At 38.0% G+C, this 19,416-nt stretch overlaps 1 protein-coding gene across 1 annotated transcript in view; it reads right to left on the bottom strand.

Moving 5' to 3' along the window:
* Positions 1-2,013: 2,013 nt before the first annotated feature.
* Positions 2,014-19,416, bottom strand: part of gabrd (gamma-aminobutyric acid type A receptor subunit delta) — a 29,298-nt gene continuing 11,895 nt past the window's right edge. Inside the window, exons 2-9 of the mRNA XM_053504959.1 lie at positions 13,431-13,546; positions 12,186-12,253; positions 11,226-11,446; positions 9,844-9,926; positions 8,985-9,122; positions 8,285-8,440; positions 6,570-6,778; positions 2,014-3,173 (exon numbers count right to left, since the gene is read on the bottom strand). Of these exons, the coding sequence (XP_053360934.1) occupies positions 2,883-3,173; positions 6,570-6,778; positions 8,285-8,440; positions 8,985-9,122; positions 9,844-9,926; positions 11,226-11,446; positions 12,186-12,253; positions 13,431-13,546 (1,282 nt within the window). The 3' untranslated portion in view covers positions 2,014-2,882. The remainder of the gene's footprint in view (positions 3,174-6,569; positions 6,779-8,284; positions 8,441-8,984; positions 9,123-9,843; positions 9,927-11,225; positions 11,447-12,185; positions 12,254-13,430; positions 13,547-19,416) is intronic.

Below are 19,416 nucleotides of genomic sequence, written 5' to 3'. Positions count from 1 at the left end.
CCAGCTACACTCTGCTCATGATTCTAAATTAGTAGCACCTGTTTGAGGTCGTTAGCTGTCATAAAGACACCTGTGCACCCCACAATCAGCCAAAGTCTAAGTGGATACATAGGGTATCAATGATGCTAAGAATGGTGAAGAATCAGCCCAGAACCACACGGGAGGACCTGGTCATTGCTGTGAAGAGAGCTGGGACCATCGTTTAAAAGGCTACTATCAGTAATACACTGATGATCCAGAGGACTCATGGGAGAAAGTCCTGTGGTCAGATGAGACCAAAGTAGAACTTTTTGGTCTTAACTCCATTCGCTGTGTTTGGAGAGAGAAGAATGATGAGTATCACCCCAATAATACCATACCTACAGTGAAGCATGGGGCTGGAAGCATCATGCTCTGGGGGTGTTTTTCTGCACAGGGGACAGGACGACCGCACTGTATTAAGAAGAGGATGACGGGGCCATGTATTGTGACTTATTGGGCAAAAACCTCCTTCCCTCAGTCAGAGCATTAAAGATGGGTCGTGGCTGGGTCTTTCAACATGACAATGACCCAAAGCACACAGCCAGGAAAACCAAGGAGTGGCTCCGTAAGAAGCATATGGACTATTTAAAAGCAAAAATAACTGGTCTTTGAGGGTCAGAAATCTGGCTGATAAGCAAGTGATCAAATACTTATTTGACACAGGGTAATTCACAAATACAATGTGATTTCTGGATTTATCTTTTTTAGATTCTGTCTCTCACAGTGGAAATGCACCTATGCTGAAAATTTTAGAACCTCCATGATTTCTAAGTAAGAGAACTTGCAAAATAACAGGGTGATTAAATACTTATTGACCTCGCTGTATATATATATATATATATATATATATATATATATATATATATATATTATACTTTTTTTATTGAGAATGTTAAATGGTTAATTGGGCTAAAAACAATGGATGCAAAATGGGGGAAATAAAAATGTAGTGTACTGTTGCACAAAATATTTATTTTAAATGTGTATTTTCATTATTTATTTAAGAAAAAGAATTTAAATTATAATATATTAAAGACTCTTGCACTAAAGCCTATGAAGCACAACAATTACAAGGTCATCTGAATGGATGATAGTGAAATGGGTCAGTCCACTGTAGACTGTGTACGCACAGTCAGTCAGTCTATACTGTGTACCAGTCAGTCTATACTAACCCTTGCTATAGCAGTACCACTAGAGCAAGCTTTGCTAAGCTCAAAAACATTTGCTTTTGCTCATTTTCGCTTGGCAGCTCTCAAACATTTTCCGTTAATTAACCAATAATGTGCACAACCCAAAGTCCACCACACAGTGTCAGGCTTTCCTGTAGGAAATACTACAGCTCCATGGTCATCCCAGGAAACACACAAGAGGCCTTCTTGCCTCCAAGTTCACGGCCACGGCATTTATTTCACTGTTGTCACTACGCACTCTACCGTTGACCACTTCGTCCCTTTTGGTGCCCCATAGCTCACTGTATCTGCAGGCATCCTCAGTGCAAAGTCACTACAACAGAGTGTCAGAATTGGTGTGCAGACTCCCTGCACGGTGCCAGATTGTAAAGCGATAGGTCTGCAAGGCCTCCAACCTCCAAGCCACCTGACCCTCAAGCGTTATGATGCACACAGGCCAGGTGAGTGGAACACCTGCAGGATAATGTCCCACTAGGCCGATCGCTAAAGCCAGGTGATTATTGTGAGTGACACCGTAGTTGTGATATGCTCTGCTGAGCTGGTGGAGTGCAATTACTCCCTCCTCTCTATCCTTAACTGCTCAGATACACCAGTTGCTGATTGTTGCACTTTGAGGACCACGTCTCTGCTAGGTAATGCAATGGAGCGATTACTTCCAGGTTGAGGGTGTCTCTTTGGCTTCTATGTAGAGACACATTTATCATACAGTACAGCGTGATCTTTGAAGAGGTGCATGGATCATCATCGTCTGTACCACACTGAAGTAAATCACACACATTCAGTTTCTTTTATCACTCTCAAATTTATTGCAGCGGTCATCGCCCCTATATAGACACAATACAAGTTTCTCTTTAATTGCGTCATTTAATTATTTAGAGCCTTAAAACTATATTAAGAAGAGTGTGCTGAAATATTTAAGAAAGCTGACTATAAAAACCTCTCCATATCTAGTTCAGGGCAGTAGATCAATGTCAATGTCTTGAGGCCATTTGAAATCCCTTTACACAGAAATGCATTTGGTCTGTGATAAACCTAGAGTTCAGCTAACTAAGGTTAGATTATAAATGCATGCAATTAGGCATTGTGAATAAAATTGTAATTATTTTATGTCATTATTTAAACTATGGCCTTCTTCTGTGACTCGTATAATATTCAGTCATTTGCTCATTATGCTGGAACTCAAGCAGCAGTTTTGCAAATTCTGAAATGAAGCCAAAAGCCTAGGGAATAACAGGAAACTTAAAACCCATGGCAGAATAAGAATGAGGAAAAAAAAATATTGCTGATAAGAAAAACAGCAGCCATGCAGTTCATGTTCTGTGGTTCGATTGGACTATCCCAGGTGCGAAAGAGCGGCAATTAAATGTCACAAAATAAAATTTCATAATAGCATCACATGAAATGTTTGAGAGGCGAGACACTCGGCACAATCCCTCATAGTCCACTCACCTTCATCTGAAAGACTGTTGAAAGGAAAAGCGCTTCCTTACCAGATGTTCTCATCTTCATTATGTGGGTTTTGTCAGATGCACAGTAGAGCCACACTGAGTTGAATCATAAGGATTTAACTTTCTGAATTATAGTTTAATAATCGCGATCATCCCGTAATGTAAAAATCCATAATATCAAGATTTCAGCTGACTTTGCATCTACAGTACTGTATAGAGAATGTCACATGGTATAAGCCACCCAGTAAATGACATTGACCACGGCGAATGTGAAAGGGAAGACAGCACGAGCGTAGATGTCGATGGTGTCAGCGTCTATGGGTTTGCACTTGCAGCACTTTCTTTCCTCTCTGCTCTCCTGCTTAGCCGTTTCCGCCTCTTCCTGAGGCTCTGCGGGTGTCTCAGTTTGGCACTGGCCGCGATTCTGCCGGTTGGAGACGACAAGCCCTTGATTCATGCCTGTCACCGACAGTGAGAAGAGGACCATGGCCTGCTTGCCGTTCTTCACCATGGACTGTAAAATATATGATACGTCCATAACACAAATTGCACATGAATCATATAGATTACAGTTTCAGAAAGCAATATATAACTTTTAATTATAAGATCTCAAGGTTCAAGATTAAAATAAAAACCTAAGTACATTTTTATCTAATCCTTTCAGGCAAAACTGAAATTGAAGCTAATTATTGCATAAATGGAGAAAAAAAATCGTCCTGTCTTTTTCCAATCTCACTTTACTGAACGTTTGCCCACTGTAGCCTCAGAGTCCTGTTCTTGGCTGATAGAGGGAAATCAGGAGTGGTACATATAGTCCATCCGCTTTAAGGTTTGACGTGTTGTGATTTTTGAGATGCTTTTCTGCTCACCACACTTGTTATGACTGGTAATTAAAGTGACAGGATACAGTACTTCCTGCCAGGTGGGAACCTGTCTAGCAGTTTCACAATCTCGCTGCACTTGCAGTTCTGGTACTTATTATTTTTTTTTTTTGTCTTTCTCATCATCCTGAGTACACTCTAGAGATTGCTGTGTATGAAAATCCAATGATATCAGCATTATTTTTTTAAATACTCAAAGCAAACTGCCTGGGACCAAAAATCATGCCATGGCCATGATCACTGGAATTACATCTTTCCTCATTCTGATTCTAGAATGATTAGATAGTAGTGAAGCCCCAGCTGCACATCGATATTACCCACTAATTGCCTTGTTGACTTGCATCTGACTATCAAGAGCAGAGGTGGTGCTTGTCAACAGGCAAGGCAGGCAACTCCTTGGGCCAGAAAACACCCAAAGAGACTGTAGATGAGTAAATAAGATGACATTTACTGATTCCATTGGCCGATGTTTATTTGATGTGTGGCATCAATACCCAGTTGCAGTTTTAAGAACAATCCAAGAGGTGGTGCTATACTACCTCCCACAATAGAGATAAAGTTATGCTAGATTTATGGTCTAAAAGAAAAAATCTTGCCTGTGCTGAAGTATTTCACTGTATAGAAGCAAAATTAATGACAGGTAGTTTGTAAGAGAGTTCCTACAATAAATTATTTAATATTTCATTTTCTAATTTCTAATTCTTTTACAGTCCTATTTATTATGGTACTATACTTCACAAAAAGGTTTTTGTTGGCCTACGAAAGTCCTGAATTTTTCTTATTGGGTTGGTAACAATAAAAAGGCTTTTAAAACTTTTTTTTGTTTATAAAAAGTTTCTGTGAAAGAAGGTTATATTGATCAAATTTTTGCATAAATGTATAAGTTATGCTGTGCTCATTCATTATTATTCAGATAATTTTATAAGGGAAATTTCTTGTTTGACTGGCTTATAAGGGAGGAATGAATAAATGACACAAAATAAGAAATAAATCACTATTTGCTGTAATCAATCAAACTAAAACTAGTGGGTGGAAATTGTGTCTGTCTGACCAATATAGTTAAAATTTGTTTTAGTCTTAAAATTCTTATATTGTACTTAAACAGAATATGCAATTTGATCTCTAATTCATTTTACATTACCTTACAGAAAAGACAACTTACAAGCTGCACCTACTTTGTACAGCTGTTACTTTCGTACAGCTGTTTTAGCTGTTTCTTTTGTTCTATATTTCTTCATATATTTTCTATATTGTGTATTTTTGTTGTACAGTTATTTTATTTTATTCTTTCCTAGTTAAAATTACCTTTTATTTTATTTTTCATCTTTATTTCATAGTCTTTATTTTAAGGTCACAAGCAGTTGTCTAAGCATTTCACTGGATATCGTACTGTGTACGATGTGACAAATAAAATTTGAATTTGAAATACAGTGGAACCTCGGATTACGAGCTTAATTCGTTCCGGAAGTGGGCTCGTGTTCCAAAACACTCGTAAACCAAATTTTATTTTCCCATAGGAAATAATGGAAACTTAAATTATTCGTTCTACAGCCCAAAAAAATAAATACATAAATATAATTAATACAATATATAAAGTAAAAATAAAACAAATTAACCTGTACTTTACCTTAAAAAAATGTAAAATTAAACCCCGACAGATAAGGGTTTTCGTTTGTGCATGCAGAGTGTATGTGTGTAAAATGTGCGCGCGCACACACAGACACACACACACACACACACATTAACGGATAGACCGTTTTTAAAACCATTTAAAAATTAGCAAGGAACATTCCTAGTCACACTCACGTGAGCGCATACTAACAGGATCACTGCTGTAAAGTAAAACAACAACAACAACAACAAAAAGAAAACTAATTAAACAGCTCCTCACCTTTGAAAACAATCGCGACAGAGAGAAGTTTGTGTGTTTATTTGGCAACCTGAGAGGAGGGGGGATGAAGGGGGGCTCGCTCGCGTTTACAGCCTCCTTCTCTCAGGTTGCCAAACAAACACACAAACTCTCTGCCTTACACAGACACAAACACGCGCACGCAAAAACACTGCAGGCACTAAGACCCAGCAGGGGAGACGATAGGTCTCGGCTTTACAGCGCCCCTTCTCTCAGGTTGCCAAATAAACACACAAACTTCTCTCTGTCGCGACTGTTTTCAAAGGTGAGGAGCTGTTTAATTTTTGTTGTTGTTGTTTTACTTTACAGTAGTAATCCCGTTAGTATGCACTCACGTGAGTGTGACTAGCGATTTTCCTTGCTAATTTTTAAACAGTTTTAAAAACGGTCTCTCCGTTAATGTGTGTGTGTGTGTGTGCGCGCGCACACGCACATCTCACACACACACACACACAGCGCGTGTGTGTATTCACCCAGCAGGAGAGACGATTACCTACAATTCTGCTGCAAGAGAGAGAAAAACCGTTGGCTCACTTGTGATGACGTAACGCTCGTTGTTAAAACAAGAAGCGCATGCGTGAAACATGATACTCGGTGCTCGTAAACTAAGACAATGCTCGTTTTTCAAGTAAAAAATTATTAAAAATTGTTGCTCGTCTTGCAAAACACTCGTAAACCACGTTACTCGTAATCCGAGGTTCCACTGTATAGTAAAAGCTAAAAGTTTAAAAATGGCTAGTTTCATTTATCAAAAATGTCAAGAATGATAAACCAGTGACTTGTTACTCTACTTAGCTTAAAGCCTCCACAGGGAATCACTTATGGTTTCAACTGGTGATGGGAAGTTTGGATCATTTTAGTGACTGTTCAAAGTGACTTATCACACAATGGGTTCCTTTTTAAGTCTGGTTCCTTTCTGGTTTCGCTTATAGGAGATTGGTGCCTCAGCCTTGCTCATTAAAAAGCTAAATCTAAATCAATATATGGATTTCTATAAAGCTGCCGCGTAACAATATACAGTACAATCATGTTCAATAATGAAAATATATTCTAGAGCAGGCCCAATAAATCAATATGACAATCTACTTCTACAAAGTTGATCTTTACTCCTTTCTCTTACCTCTGTATTCTTGTTTACTTTGACCTTGGCCTTCTCTTTCTTGCTGTAGTCAGCGTTGTAGTGAGCGAAGGCATACTCAATCAGGGCAGCGAACACAAACACGTAGCAGATCCAGAAATATACGTCCAGTGCTTTTATGGCAGAGGCGCGAGGCAATGAGGAACGAGCACTCACCATCAGTGTGGTCATGGTCAGCACAGTAGTGATTCCTGAGGTCAGAGGTTACATTGCATTAATATGCAGTACTGTCTATGCACTTATGCACATACTGTTCAAGCAACATACTGTATACCATTTTATTACCATTTAAAAGAAAAAGGCAACAAAAGTGGATCGATTTGTCACATTGAGTATGAGTGTACATTAAGTGGTCACATCAAGCATTATTATTAATTTACCACCCTGGGGAATTTTCCATTTCAGAAAGCTCATAACAGCTTTACCTTTGACTGTGTTCACACTGAAGACTCCTTTCAAAAATGCTTAATAAATGGATTCGCACACAAAACTTAAACAATATTAACTATTACATGTACAGTTCCTGTGCAAACTCCATTTTGACGTTTGTTAGTTTTTTTCCAAGAAGAAGCAATAGCTATTACAAAGTGTTAGAACATATGTTATGCATAAAGCACAAATGCAAAAAAATGACATCCAAATTGTTTTATATTGTAATATATCAGTATCATTTGGGTGGTTTTGCAAAATGCTATAATTCCACCTCCCACAGTTTTATCACAATGGATAGATCAGTGTAACGATCAAATTGTGGTACCTGCATGTAAATCTGCAATTTAATGCAAATAGAGTTGGTTGAGCATTAATAAAATAAAATAAAGCAAACTTGTACTTTGATTATGATTTTGTTGCGAGCATTTGGGAGCAAATTGTTACAAGGAAAAAAGTGTCTGGGACCCTTTAAATAACGAAGATTGTTGAAGAGCATGAAAATCATTACAAATGATATAGAAATATATAAGCACTACCGCTCAAGGGTTTGGGATCATTTCCAAGGAAACACAGATGATATTAGCCTGAATAGAAATTATAGCAAAAGAACTAGTCATGCTGACATTGTCATAGTTAGAAATTATGATTTTGATAGAAATGATGAATAAAAAAAACCCATACATTTTGCAGCAATTACAGTCTGGCAGACATTCTAGCTGTTGATTATATATTAAGATAATCTGATGAGATTTCACCCCATGGTTCTTGGAGCAAGTAATCCCAAACTTTTAAGCGGTATTGTACATCTATGATTCCAAATGTTTATAATAGAGTCATGACCAGGACAAAACCAGGTGTACCAAATCGAGAGTTTTAGAAAGTTTTCAAAGTGTTATAGAAAGTTGCATTTTTGTTTCAAACTGTTCATATGTTTTATTTTTTATTTATTTTTTTTTTACATGTTGTTTCGTCCATTATTATTAGACTTTCATCATGTACATTAGCTGTTCCTATGGAAATAATGCTGTCTTTAACCAAGCCCATTTATTAGACTGTGAGTCTGTGATTTGAAGCTACTGTACACTTCTCTTAATGCATCAACCATCTAACTTCAGTCTTATAATAGAGCATTTTCGGAGGGAAAAAACAGCATTAGTGAATAATATCTGATTGTCCATGATGTTTAAAATAGCATACTAGTCACACCAAATACTGCACAGTGGCCTTTTGTATACTGTAATTATGTGTCAAATCCAGTGACAAACCTAGCGATACTCTTGCAGGCACAGCTGATTGGCTGATCCAGAAAGACACCCAGGACATCGCAACCAGCAGGATAGAAGGCATGTAGGACTGGATGATGTACACTCCTCGATTCCGCCTCAACCGGAAATGCAAACTGAGCCGAGGGAAATGGCCAGCTATTTTAGGTGAAAAAACAATTAGAAGCCAGAAGCTTAGAGTTATTGAATAATAATTTATTGTAAACAAGAAATGACCTTAAACAATGCTGGTAGTAATACAGTACTATATAGAGGCGTTTACTGCTATGAAGTCAAATACACTGCCTGGGCAAAAAAAAAGAAAAAGAAAAGAAAGCTACACACCATATTTTGTTGGCCTGCATTGAGGTTTGATTATGACACGCGATCACCATGGCATTGTATGGGCAAGCTTTTCACTGTCATAACATTTATTTCCATCCAAAGAGTTTAATGAAGATCTTGTATTGCTGGTGGAAGAGTCAAAGACTAAAGACTTCCCCATAATGTAAATTTTATTTGACCCCTTTGAAACACAATAACATTCTGTCTACAACCACAGGATGTCTCGTAACATGGTTGTTAATGAAATGGGAAGCCTCGTTTAAATCCAAACTGTGACTTTTTTTTTCCCAGACAGTGAACAATTTTATACTAGAACACTTTTATTAATAATTAAATCAAATCCATTAATCTGACTCACCTGATTTAAAGTTCATCATTTCAGTGATAAAGCGGTAGTCCGTGATAGTGAACTGGGACAGCTCTAGTTTGTCCAAGCCATGAATATGCTTCTGGCTGTCTGACCAGTAATAAATGATGTCCTCTGAAGAGTAGCCGTCTGCAATACCAACAATACAGAGTGATAAGACAGGATTGTATGTCATGGTGGGTTTAAAACTACTATGATTCTGTGTTTTTTTCTTCCGATCTGACAAATTATGTTCAGTATTAACATTTGATTTTACTTGGGATTTTCTGTCACAAAGTTACACAAAATGTCTTATAATGTTAAACTGATTTTATTGCAATCAATAACCATCAATAGACATAAACAGAATGGGGTATAATGATCTTAGTATAAATGCACTATTTTCTGGAACGTCTTGAGGTTTGTTAAAAAAATTTATCTAAACAAACAGCATCATTACCTCCAAGAAGTTATTAACAAAAAAAAATATTTGGGTTTGATTATAAAATTATCCCACTCTCAGAGCATCCCACAAAACTCTAATATAAAAAAAAAACAGTGGCACTAAAAGAGGTCATCCACCAAAGAATTTAGGAAGGCATTAGACAGAGAAGCAACCAAGAGGCCACAAGTTCCATTCAACAAAATAGATGCACCCACCACCATGTTTCATTGTCGGAATGTAGCACTTAATATTAAAATAAAAAGGTCAGTTGTGGTCTTATTAAACAATTCAGAGTTACATTTGGCCTTGTGCTTGCTCATCTGACTTATCTCCTCTGAGCAGTCACTTACTTTTGCTTGTTAATGACTTTTGGATGCAGTTTGTTTAGATTTTCTAAGAAAGATATCTATATAATGCATCACTTACAGCTCTCAAGGTCCAGCATGCACTCCTGCTCGTCCATTGGGTACTTGGTCAGGTCCATATCACAGGCTACTGTGGATGTGATTCTGAAAAAAAAAAAAACAGAAACACCCAAACCACTAAGTGTAAGTAAGTGTAAATAAGTGTTCTAAGCTTCTAAGCTTAGAACATTTAGCCATTAGTTATTTTGTACAACACCCAAATACTGTACACAGTTTGAAACCTCCCCATTAACACACACCAGCAAGGCTTCCATATAAGCACTTTTTTTTTTTTTATCGTCATTGACCTATGCTGTGTTGCCGGGTTTTAATAAGAAAATTAATGTAAACTACAAAGGGGCATTCAAGCAAAGTGACTTGTGATGAAATTTCTCGTAAATAAAGGCATAAAAAATTTGACATTTACAGAGTCGTGATGAGACTCTTAGCCGCAGTAAAACATTTGAATGCTGTTAATGTTTTAAAAGGTGGACAACTCACAGAAGTGCAGCATCTGCCCATGTGAAGTGCACAAACAATCCTTCACGAATCACCACACATACATCACAGGAACTTTTTGTTCCAGGAGTCTTTGCAACACCCTGCATACAGTCCTGACTTTGCTCCAAGGGATTTCCACATTCAATCATGGTGCTGGTGTACTGAGAAAACTTTCTACCTTGATGGTGTCTAAGCACTAGTGAAACACTGGGATAAGTGCATTAGGTGGGATAGTGCATTAGAAAAAGAAATTTTAGGTCACGGGGAATTGTATAAGCATTACACTGCATATCATACTGTGCATGGCTGTGTATGTGACAAATACAATTAAAATTTTAATTTAGTGCAACATTATATAGAAAAGTAAAGGGAGTTTTTCCTTTTCTTTCTTTACTGTGTTCAGTATCAGTATGCACAATCAGAAGTCCTGGTTTGACTTAAACACCCTGCTTATTATACAACAGGTGAGAGTTTAGTCAAATGTCTTATGCTGTTTCTATAATGACAATTATTTCAATAAAATTATTATTATTTTTGTCTAATTGCAAAGGATTTCATACAGTTTGCTCTTGCAATAGAACTTAAAATTAAATCATAGAATTTCACAGGGTTGCAGAATTTTCTTAAATAAGTTGCATCTTGTTAGTCTAAAGTCTAATACTACTTAATAATTTAAGCATAATATTATTTATTCTAGCTATGTTTGTCTTTAAATATGCAATTGCTTTAATCTTTAAAGATTTGATTTCAATTAAAAATGGAAATGAAGCAGCTGATAAAAATGAATTTGTTTCATACAGAATTAGTATTCATTTATTCATTAAAACATTCAGTCATTCTATGGTTATAAATTCCAAATGATGCATAAACAATAAACACTCGCGTGCACACACACATACACACCGGCTGCTGTAGAGGATGACACCATCAGGCTGTAGCCGTATGAGCTTGTTCTCGACCGTGACGTCATGGAACCAGGCCGATTTGGCATTGACGATAAACGTGTCTGGAACCCAGAGTTTATCTACGAAACGGCTGTCCAGCCCCAGCGTCTTGTTTGTGTGGTTGTAGGAAAGGCGCTCATCTCTCCAGCTCTGACGCAGAAACACGGTCATGGTATATTCCTGCCAGGAGGCATACACACACACACACACACACACACATGCACAATTTTTACATTTACATACTTTACATCTAAATTCTTGACAACTAAATTCTGCTGTTTGGGTGAAAATATTGCTTTTTAAAACTTTAAAGTTTCATTTCTAAATTTTTCTAGCTAACACGGATGGCTTTTGATTATTTAGAAGTTCATTCATGTTGGTCACTTGGGCTTTATTTGACTTAACTTTGTTACATTTAATGCATTGAGCACTGGTGTTCACTATTCGTTCCACCAAAATGTCAACCATTTAGTGTTAAAAGTATTTAAAGATGCGTTTTTGCGGGAAGTATTTTTGCAGAAAATTTTAACACTATTAAAAAACACTTGTGAGAAGTCACACAGAAAACTGCATGGTGTGTTCATGTTAATTAATGACACTCTAAGAGTGTCAGCTAGCGGAACCTTGCAAAGTTTTACCTAACGTTGGATACTATTCACAATGAGAAACTAAAAAAGATATGACGTGGATGTAACCATAACTGCATTTCTTTAATGTCGAATTTCATGCGGCTAAAAATCCACCTGTTGGTCCCTGCGTCCTGACCCAGCTCTCTTACCAATCGATCTTCAAATTTTAACCCTAGGTTTGAGAGCATGGTTCGAAATTAAACTGTGTTTCAGTGCAAACAAAATATAGACAACAATTTCTTTTTAATACAGTGAAACCAAAACATTATCAGATTATTTTAAATCCATACCATGTTGGCTTCTGAGATATGGTCAATGCTGGCTACTTCGATAGCCATGGCAACATTCACTGGAGGTCCTTTGAAGAGAAACAAGGCAAAGTGACATTAACTCCTACTCATCCTCACTAAAGACTCAACATTATGTCATTGGCATTTTGCGCAAACACACTAATCACTTAACAGCCGTGGCAATAATGTGGGAATGTGGGTGTTTTAAAGCCTGAAATGTCAACGCCTCTCGATTATGCCCTTTTCGTGCATGGACACACTTTGTCTGAAAGGATTCAGAAAGGTCTGAAATAGGATTTTTGAACAGATGAACATCTGACATGACCATTAACTAATGTGTACTTTTACAATTATATGCAATGCACTGCTGCAGTGTGATTGGCTGATCAGAATTGGATGAATGTAGAGGTGTTCCTACTGAGGGAGACCTTGAGTGTAAATATGGCTATATGTGACGATACAGTTATAATACAAATAATTAGTATTAATAATAATACAGTTATATCCACATGTTAACTATACAACCAAAATAAGGCAGGTTCATCCTGTCTTGAAATTATCTATCTATCTTTCTATCTATCTATCCATCCATTTATCGATCTATCTATCCATCCATCTATCCATTTATCCATCCATCTATCTATCTATCTATCTATCTATCTATCTATCCATCCATTTATCCATCCATCCATTTATCTATCTATCTATCTATCTATCTATCTATCTATCTATCTATCTATCCATCCATCCATCCATCCATCCATCCATCCATCCATCTATCTATCTATCTATCTATCTATCTATCTGTCTGCCTGTCTGTCTATCTATCTATCTATCTATCCATCCATTTATCCATCCATCCATCCATGTATCTATCTATCTATCTATCTATCTATCTATCTATCTATCTATCCATCCATCCATTTATCCATCCATCCATTTATCTATCTATCTATCTATCTATCTATCTATCTATCTATCTATCTATCTATCTATCTATCTGTCTATCTATCCATCCATCGATCCATCCATCCATTTATCCATCCATCCATCTATCTATCTATCTATCTATCTATCTATCTATCTATCTATCTATCCATTTATCCATCCATCTATCCATCTATCAAACCTTGAGCAGAGCTGGAAACCTCACAGCATTGGTCTGTTATGCATGCTGTTCTCTGTTGCATCTGCTAAGAAAGATTGTAAATGTAAGGGGTGTGAAAGTGCAGTGAAATGACTCACCTCCTATCCCCGGACGAAAATTTCGAGCGTAACCTTTCATTAAATCATCCAGATTTGGCAACCAGGAGATCTCAATATCTGTACCTACGTAGTCACCGATGTCGCTCAGCATGGCTCTATAAGAGCAGAAGCACACAAAAACATATGGATCTGAATAAAACAAAAATGTATCTCATTAAACAATAAAACACTATTACTTAACAGTCTTAACGCTCAGTGGATTGAACATAACTAGTGGCACATGTGATTCTGTGTAGTGCAAAGGGAAAGAATTCACTCTAGAACGCGAGTTTGAATCCCACTACGACCATCTGGAGCCAGGAATCTAGGGAGCAGATTGGCTGTGCTCAGTGGGGAAGAGTGCACTCTTACATTAATTATAGTGATGCTACAGTAGCTAATGCATGTCTCAGCTTTATTCCTGCCACCATAACCTCATAATGAATTTTACTATGTTATGCACCATACTTTACTATAATATACCTTGGTACAGATATTACCATGGTAGGCACCGTAGGACTTTATAGAGTACCAGGGTACTGTAGGTAGTGTGGCACTTTAGTGGGTGCTGTGGTTCCACTAGGGTATTACTGGTTTTTATTTTTCTCAAAATGCTGTGACCAGTAACCTGGAGAAAGTGCTGTAATCTTTTAAAGAAAATGTTATTTAATAGTCCATGTTTTATTATAAACATATAATTGAGTTTTTCATTAGAGAAAATGTCTTATGTTGTGAATTATAGTGAATTAAAGAAAAGAAAATTTGAATTGGCCAAAATCTGTATCAGTGAGTCAGTTTACAATAAATAAATAAATAAATAAATAAATAAGTCAGACATCTGTATTCGCCAAGAACATTGCAATTAGTGCGTAGAGTATATGAAAAACTGTTCTAGAAGGTGTGTGTAAACTTTTGATTTTGGTAGAGAATTAGTATTCTTGTCTTTAATACATGCTAAACATTCAGCAAGTACAACATGTGAGTAGTCTATTCTATAATGATAACAGGCCTCATTAATCAAGCCGTGGACAGATTTATTTGTGAATAGTCCATACGAGAAATTTATGCAAGAAATTTAGGCTGTAATTTCAGAAAACCTTTTAGACAGACCTGCTTATTGTATACTGTAAATCGCAGAGTTACTGCACTTTTATGCATGGATTACACAGTTCTGGTTAAATACCTTATGTACAGTGTGCTCTTAAACTATTGAAATAGCAAGGCCAATTTTTTATTTTTATTTTTTTCTGTAAAAAACACTGAAGACACAGCATGGAGATCAGGATATGAACATGAGACAATAGAGCAGAATTGCAACTTCCATTTACTGACGTTTACATCCATACTGTATATATTAAATACCTTAGAACATGGCACCTCTGGGTTGATCCCATCCAACACCCAAAAAAATCACCTTTTCATTATTCATCATTTTACCTATTTAACTGATTATCAAGAATAGCGAAACATTTGACTTATTATACTCGTAAAATATTTACATGTTTCTCACAGACTGGTCTTGTCCATTTTATGCATTGCATGATATCTGTCCAAAGGTTCATAAACACACCAGACACATATGTGGTTCTTCCACAAGCTGTTTCCACAAAGTTAAAAACACAAAATTATACAGAATGTCTTTCTATGCAGGGCAATAAAACCCAAACATGTTCCAGCAACCATGCCTAAAGCAAGGAGACAGGGTTCACAGATGCAGGCATGGAAGATCTCAAGTTGCCTCATCCCTAGTGAACTTGAATGCTGACTGCACCTAAAGCCTTCTTGTCTAACATCAGTGCCCTGCATGAATAATGCTGAACAGAGAAATTCAAACAACATGTTAAAAAAATGTATGCATGCTGGAACAAATTCCATATTAATGCCTATGAATTTGGAAAGCAAGGTGCAAATGAAAACCAAGCCGAAGGATAGTAATAAAATAAGTTCACAAGCATAATAGATTATTAGACTATTAGAACAACTTGGAACAGACTTTCTAAAGATTTGATCGAGTTTGTTCTGTTCAAAACAGACATCATATCCAATCAGGAAGTTTTAAAAGGAAGTAAGGATTGCAGGCTTTCTGATCCACAGGGGAACACAAAGTATTATGAGTAGGGAACACATGTTCCAAAAAAAAACTGTCAGTGAAAATGTGCATCATTAGTATCTGAATCTGTGTCCTTAATGTGTATAACAAGAGATGTGAGCCTGTAGTCCGTGCTGGCAGGGCACTAATAGTCATCAGGACTAGGTTCAACAACTCCTGCAGAGCAGAAGGAGCTGGGCTATCGTGTTGCACGCTGGGAGATACTCAGCTGGGCAGGTCGGTTTGGGTGGAGATATCAGCTACAGGAACACTGATAACGTTAATGACGTGGGGAAAAGCTCTGCAGGGATCAGCAGGAGGAGGCACAAACATAGCCTATCCAAAAACATAGTGAGATCCACAGTCGAATGGGAGAGCCGGACACGGTAATGTCTCCTGTGTGTGCCAGAGTCATTACAAAGGTGAAGGAGATGCAGCACAACGCTTAGCTGAATACAAAGGAATAAAAACAGAATAGTGAAGATTTAAAGGACTACAGCGCGCACACATATACTATGGAAGACACAATCATACTTGAATCAAATGAATGAATCGAAAGTCACTAACAGTAAACAAGGTGGTATCAAAAAGTTTCAAGACCAGTTTTGTAACACAGAACCGACCTTCGGTATATCAGGAGCTGTGCAACTGGTGCTATTCTGACCATGTATGTTATAACATCTGCTATTTCATCATGGACAGAAAGTTAGACCTGGGGACATCTGCCACTGAGACATTCAACAGTTATTATCACTGGAAGACAACGCGAGATCAGGAAGACCTTCAATAAGCTCAACCCCTGAATGTCAAAAGCATCTGGCAACTTGTGCATGATGATTGTTGGAGAACAATCCAGGGAAAACTAACAAAAAATGATTCGACAAAAACATAAAATCAACGTAACATACTGTATGCATACAAAACGAGAAAAGCAAAGTTAAGATGACAAAAAAGGATAACACAAAAAAAGGATAACACACACATGGTGAGAGAGTGCGGGATATGATCCAGTGTCTCATCGTCTATATTGCTTAATTCTGTAAACAGGATCGCAGGGGGCCTGGAGCCTATCCCAGGACATTTAGGGAACAAGGCAGGGTACACCCTGGACAGGGTGCCGATCTATCGCGGTGCACACACACCTACACATACTCAAACACACATTCAGACAATTCGGACAATTTTGGGAATGCCAATTAGCCTAATCTTTACATATTTGGACTGTGGGAGAGGAAATTTGGAGGAAACTTAGCAAGCACTGGGAAAACATGCACACAGGCGGGAATCGAACATGGCCAAGAATCAAACTCGGACCCTGGAGGCGCAAGTCCACAGTGCGGTGCCTTAGCCGCCCTGCTGTCGGGATATGACCCATTCAGGGGGAAATATTTAAATTATAATAATAAAATGCAGAAGTTTATTTTTTTAAGTCATGGCTGAAAACAATAGGAAATAGTACAAAGGGAAACAGTAAAGACACCCATGACCATAGACTTATTAAGAACTGGACAAACCCTCTGCGATGTCACCCAAAGTTTTTCTGATGATCGGTTTTAAAGCTCAAATGTAGGTGTTCTGGTCGTCACCATCTTGGCAAGTGTTGGTTTAGTTTAAATCTCAGTTAATCCATAAATAAGCAAAGGAACAGATCCTGCCTGTCGGTTGCAGCATGCCTACTTAATTCAGTTACCACAAGCTAGCTAGCTTAACTTTAGATTAGCCAAAATGCTATGGTGGTTGCCCTACATATATTTGCCAACATTGCTTTGCATTTGATGGAACTCCGTCGTCCAGACCCTACACGGAATGTCGTGTCTCCTACATTTCTTGCTACAACAGTTCCATTTTGGATGGTTATGTGATACAGAGCAGACAGGTAGGGGTTTGAACCTGCAGTGCAGCTGTGGAGCCAGCTATGGAAACCAAAATTATTTTTGGAAGCAGGCTGCAAACATGTTTATGTGGAGTTGGAAATTTTAACGTGTGACTCTGCGGGCATTGACTCACTTTTTGACTTTAGGAAATGCATTTTTTGACCTTGTATGAATCCATAGATACCGTATATTATGGAATGATTTAGTAAACATTACTTGCCTTTCCAACATTTTACTTTATTTACATGGGTATAGTTGGCACACTTTGTGGCATGTTGGTGCAGCAGTAACATCACGCTTTCATAAGAGTTGAATCCCAGTTCGATCCTGTGCTTCGTTTACTGTCTGTGATATACAGTATATATAATTTTAATGGTCTGCCCGTGTCCATATGGGTTTCTTCTGGGTCCTCATTTTCATTTCACCTCCTAAAAACCATGCCAGGAGTTGAATTAGCGAAGCTGAATTGCGTTCAGATGTTGTAAACCGTAGCGCATATGAATGTGTTTGTGCACAATGCTCCTCAAGTTTCAGTATTTGAATCATGGTTTGCATCATTCCCATTCAGCGTTGACGTACAGACATGTAATGAGGAGTTAATGCTGGAATTAGCATTGGTATTCAGACCTCAGGCAGAACTACGGACTTCCAGACAGTTGCACAGGATTTGTGCGCACGACTGTCGTGCATGTAATTATCTGCTGCTGTAATTGCTGTCTTCTTAGTTTTACAGAAGTAGTATAAAAATAAAACTTCCACAATACTGGAACATTGACTTAGTCCTAGTTGAGTTATTTATCCTAACGTTAGAAAAAACACCGCCAGTTTAGTTAGTTATGTAACTAAGGGAAGTCACTATTCGGAAGTACAGTAGTAGCATAAGTGCTTGAAATAAGTGATAGTGTATGCAAAATGTGTATGCTTGCAGGAACACGGAGCACAACTGCCATGGTACGCATGCTGCGAAGCCTCCGAGGCAAATAACACATCTGCTGACTGAGAGCACAGTTACTCTCTGTCTCTCTGGTGGCCCCATGCTGAAAGAAAACTGGCGAACGCGTATCGAGCCAACACTAGCAAGCTAATCATCTATTGTTAGCTTGATGGTTGTTAGTAAGGAATAATCTAAAAGGTGATTAGATTGACAAATGTGGCATGATTCAACTAGCCATCTGATGAATTTATTTTAATAATGCACATCGCTCTTCCCTGATTGAACAACTGCTGTAATTTACACTCCATATATTCATTTATAATCAACATCTATTTCATATGTTACAGTATGTTGTTGTTGGTCTTTCGGCTGCTCCCGGTAAGGGGTCGCCACAGCGGAATACCCAGTCCGCACTACAACTTGGCACAGGTTTTACGCCGGATGCCCTTTCTGACACATCCCTCCTATTTGATCCGGGCTTGGGACCGGCACTGCATCCAGTGGCTGGGGTTTGGGCACTGGCTGGGATTCGAACCCGGGCCTTCCACATGGCAGGCGAAACACCTACCACTGAGCCACCAGTGCCCTATATGTTACAGTATGTAAGTGAAAAAAAAACAGGAGAGAGAGTTGAGGTCAACTCGAGTCGTGTGATGAAATGTCTGGCATTTACAGGAAACTTCATGCATTCAGTGATGAGACTCATTTGAAGAGTGCAAACATTTTTTAAGAAGCCTGTATGTCTGCGAGTGACTATCCTGGTCACCACCTGCACATTATAGAACCTCAGCTGGGAGTTCCTGTCATACTCCTGTACAGTCCTGACCTTGCTCAGACATCAAGCAGGCAGTCTGATTAACCTTTCTGCGAGTTTTTACTCTCATAATTACGCTGCATTATTCTGCGCAATCAAAAGTCCCATTTTGACTTGAACATCCTTCATACATCTTATCCAGTACACCTCTGAAATGTGACTAGACTCTGCATTCTCCCTCTCCTTTCTGCCTGTGTTTTCTTTTCCAATAGGGTTACCTGTAGAGGTGATTGATATCCTATGTTGCTCATGATTACATGTATTACTTTGCAACT

This window comes from Clarias gariepinus, chromosome 9, assembly GCF_024256425.1.
Source record: "Clarias gariepinus isolate MV-2021 ecotype Netherlands chromosome 9, CGAR_prim_01v2, whole genome shotgun sequence".
Taxonomy (NCBI): Eukaryota; Metazoa; Chordata; class Actinopteri; order Siluriformes; family Clariidae; genus Clarias; species Clarias gariepinus.
The sequence above is the reverse complement of the archived record's forward strand: the minus strand, read 5'-3'. Positions and strand labels throughout refer to the sequence as shown.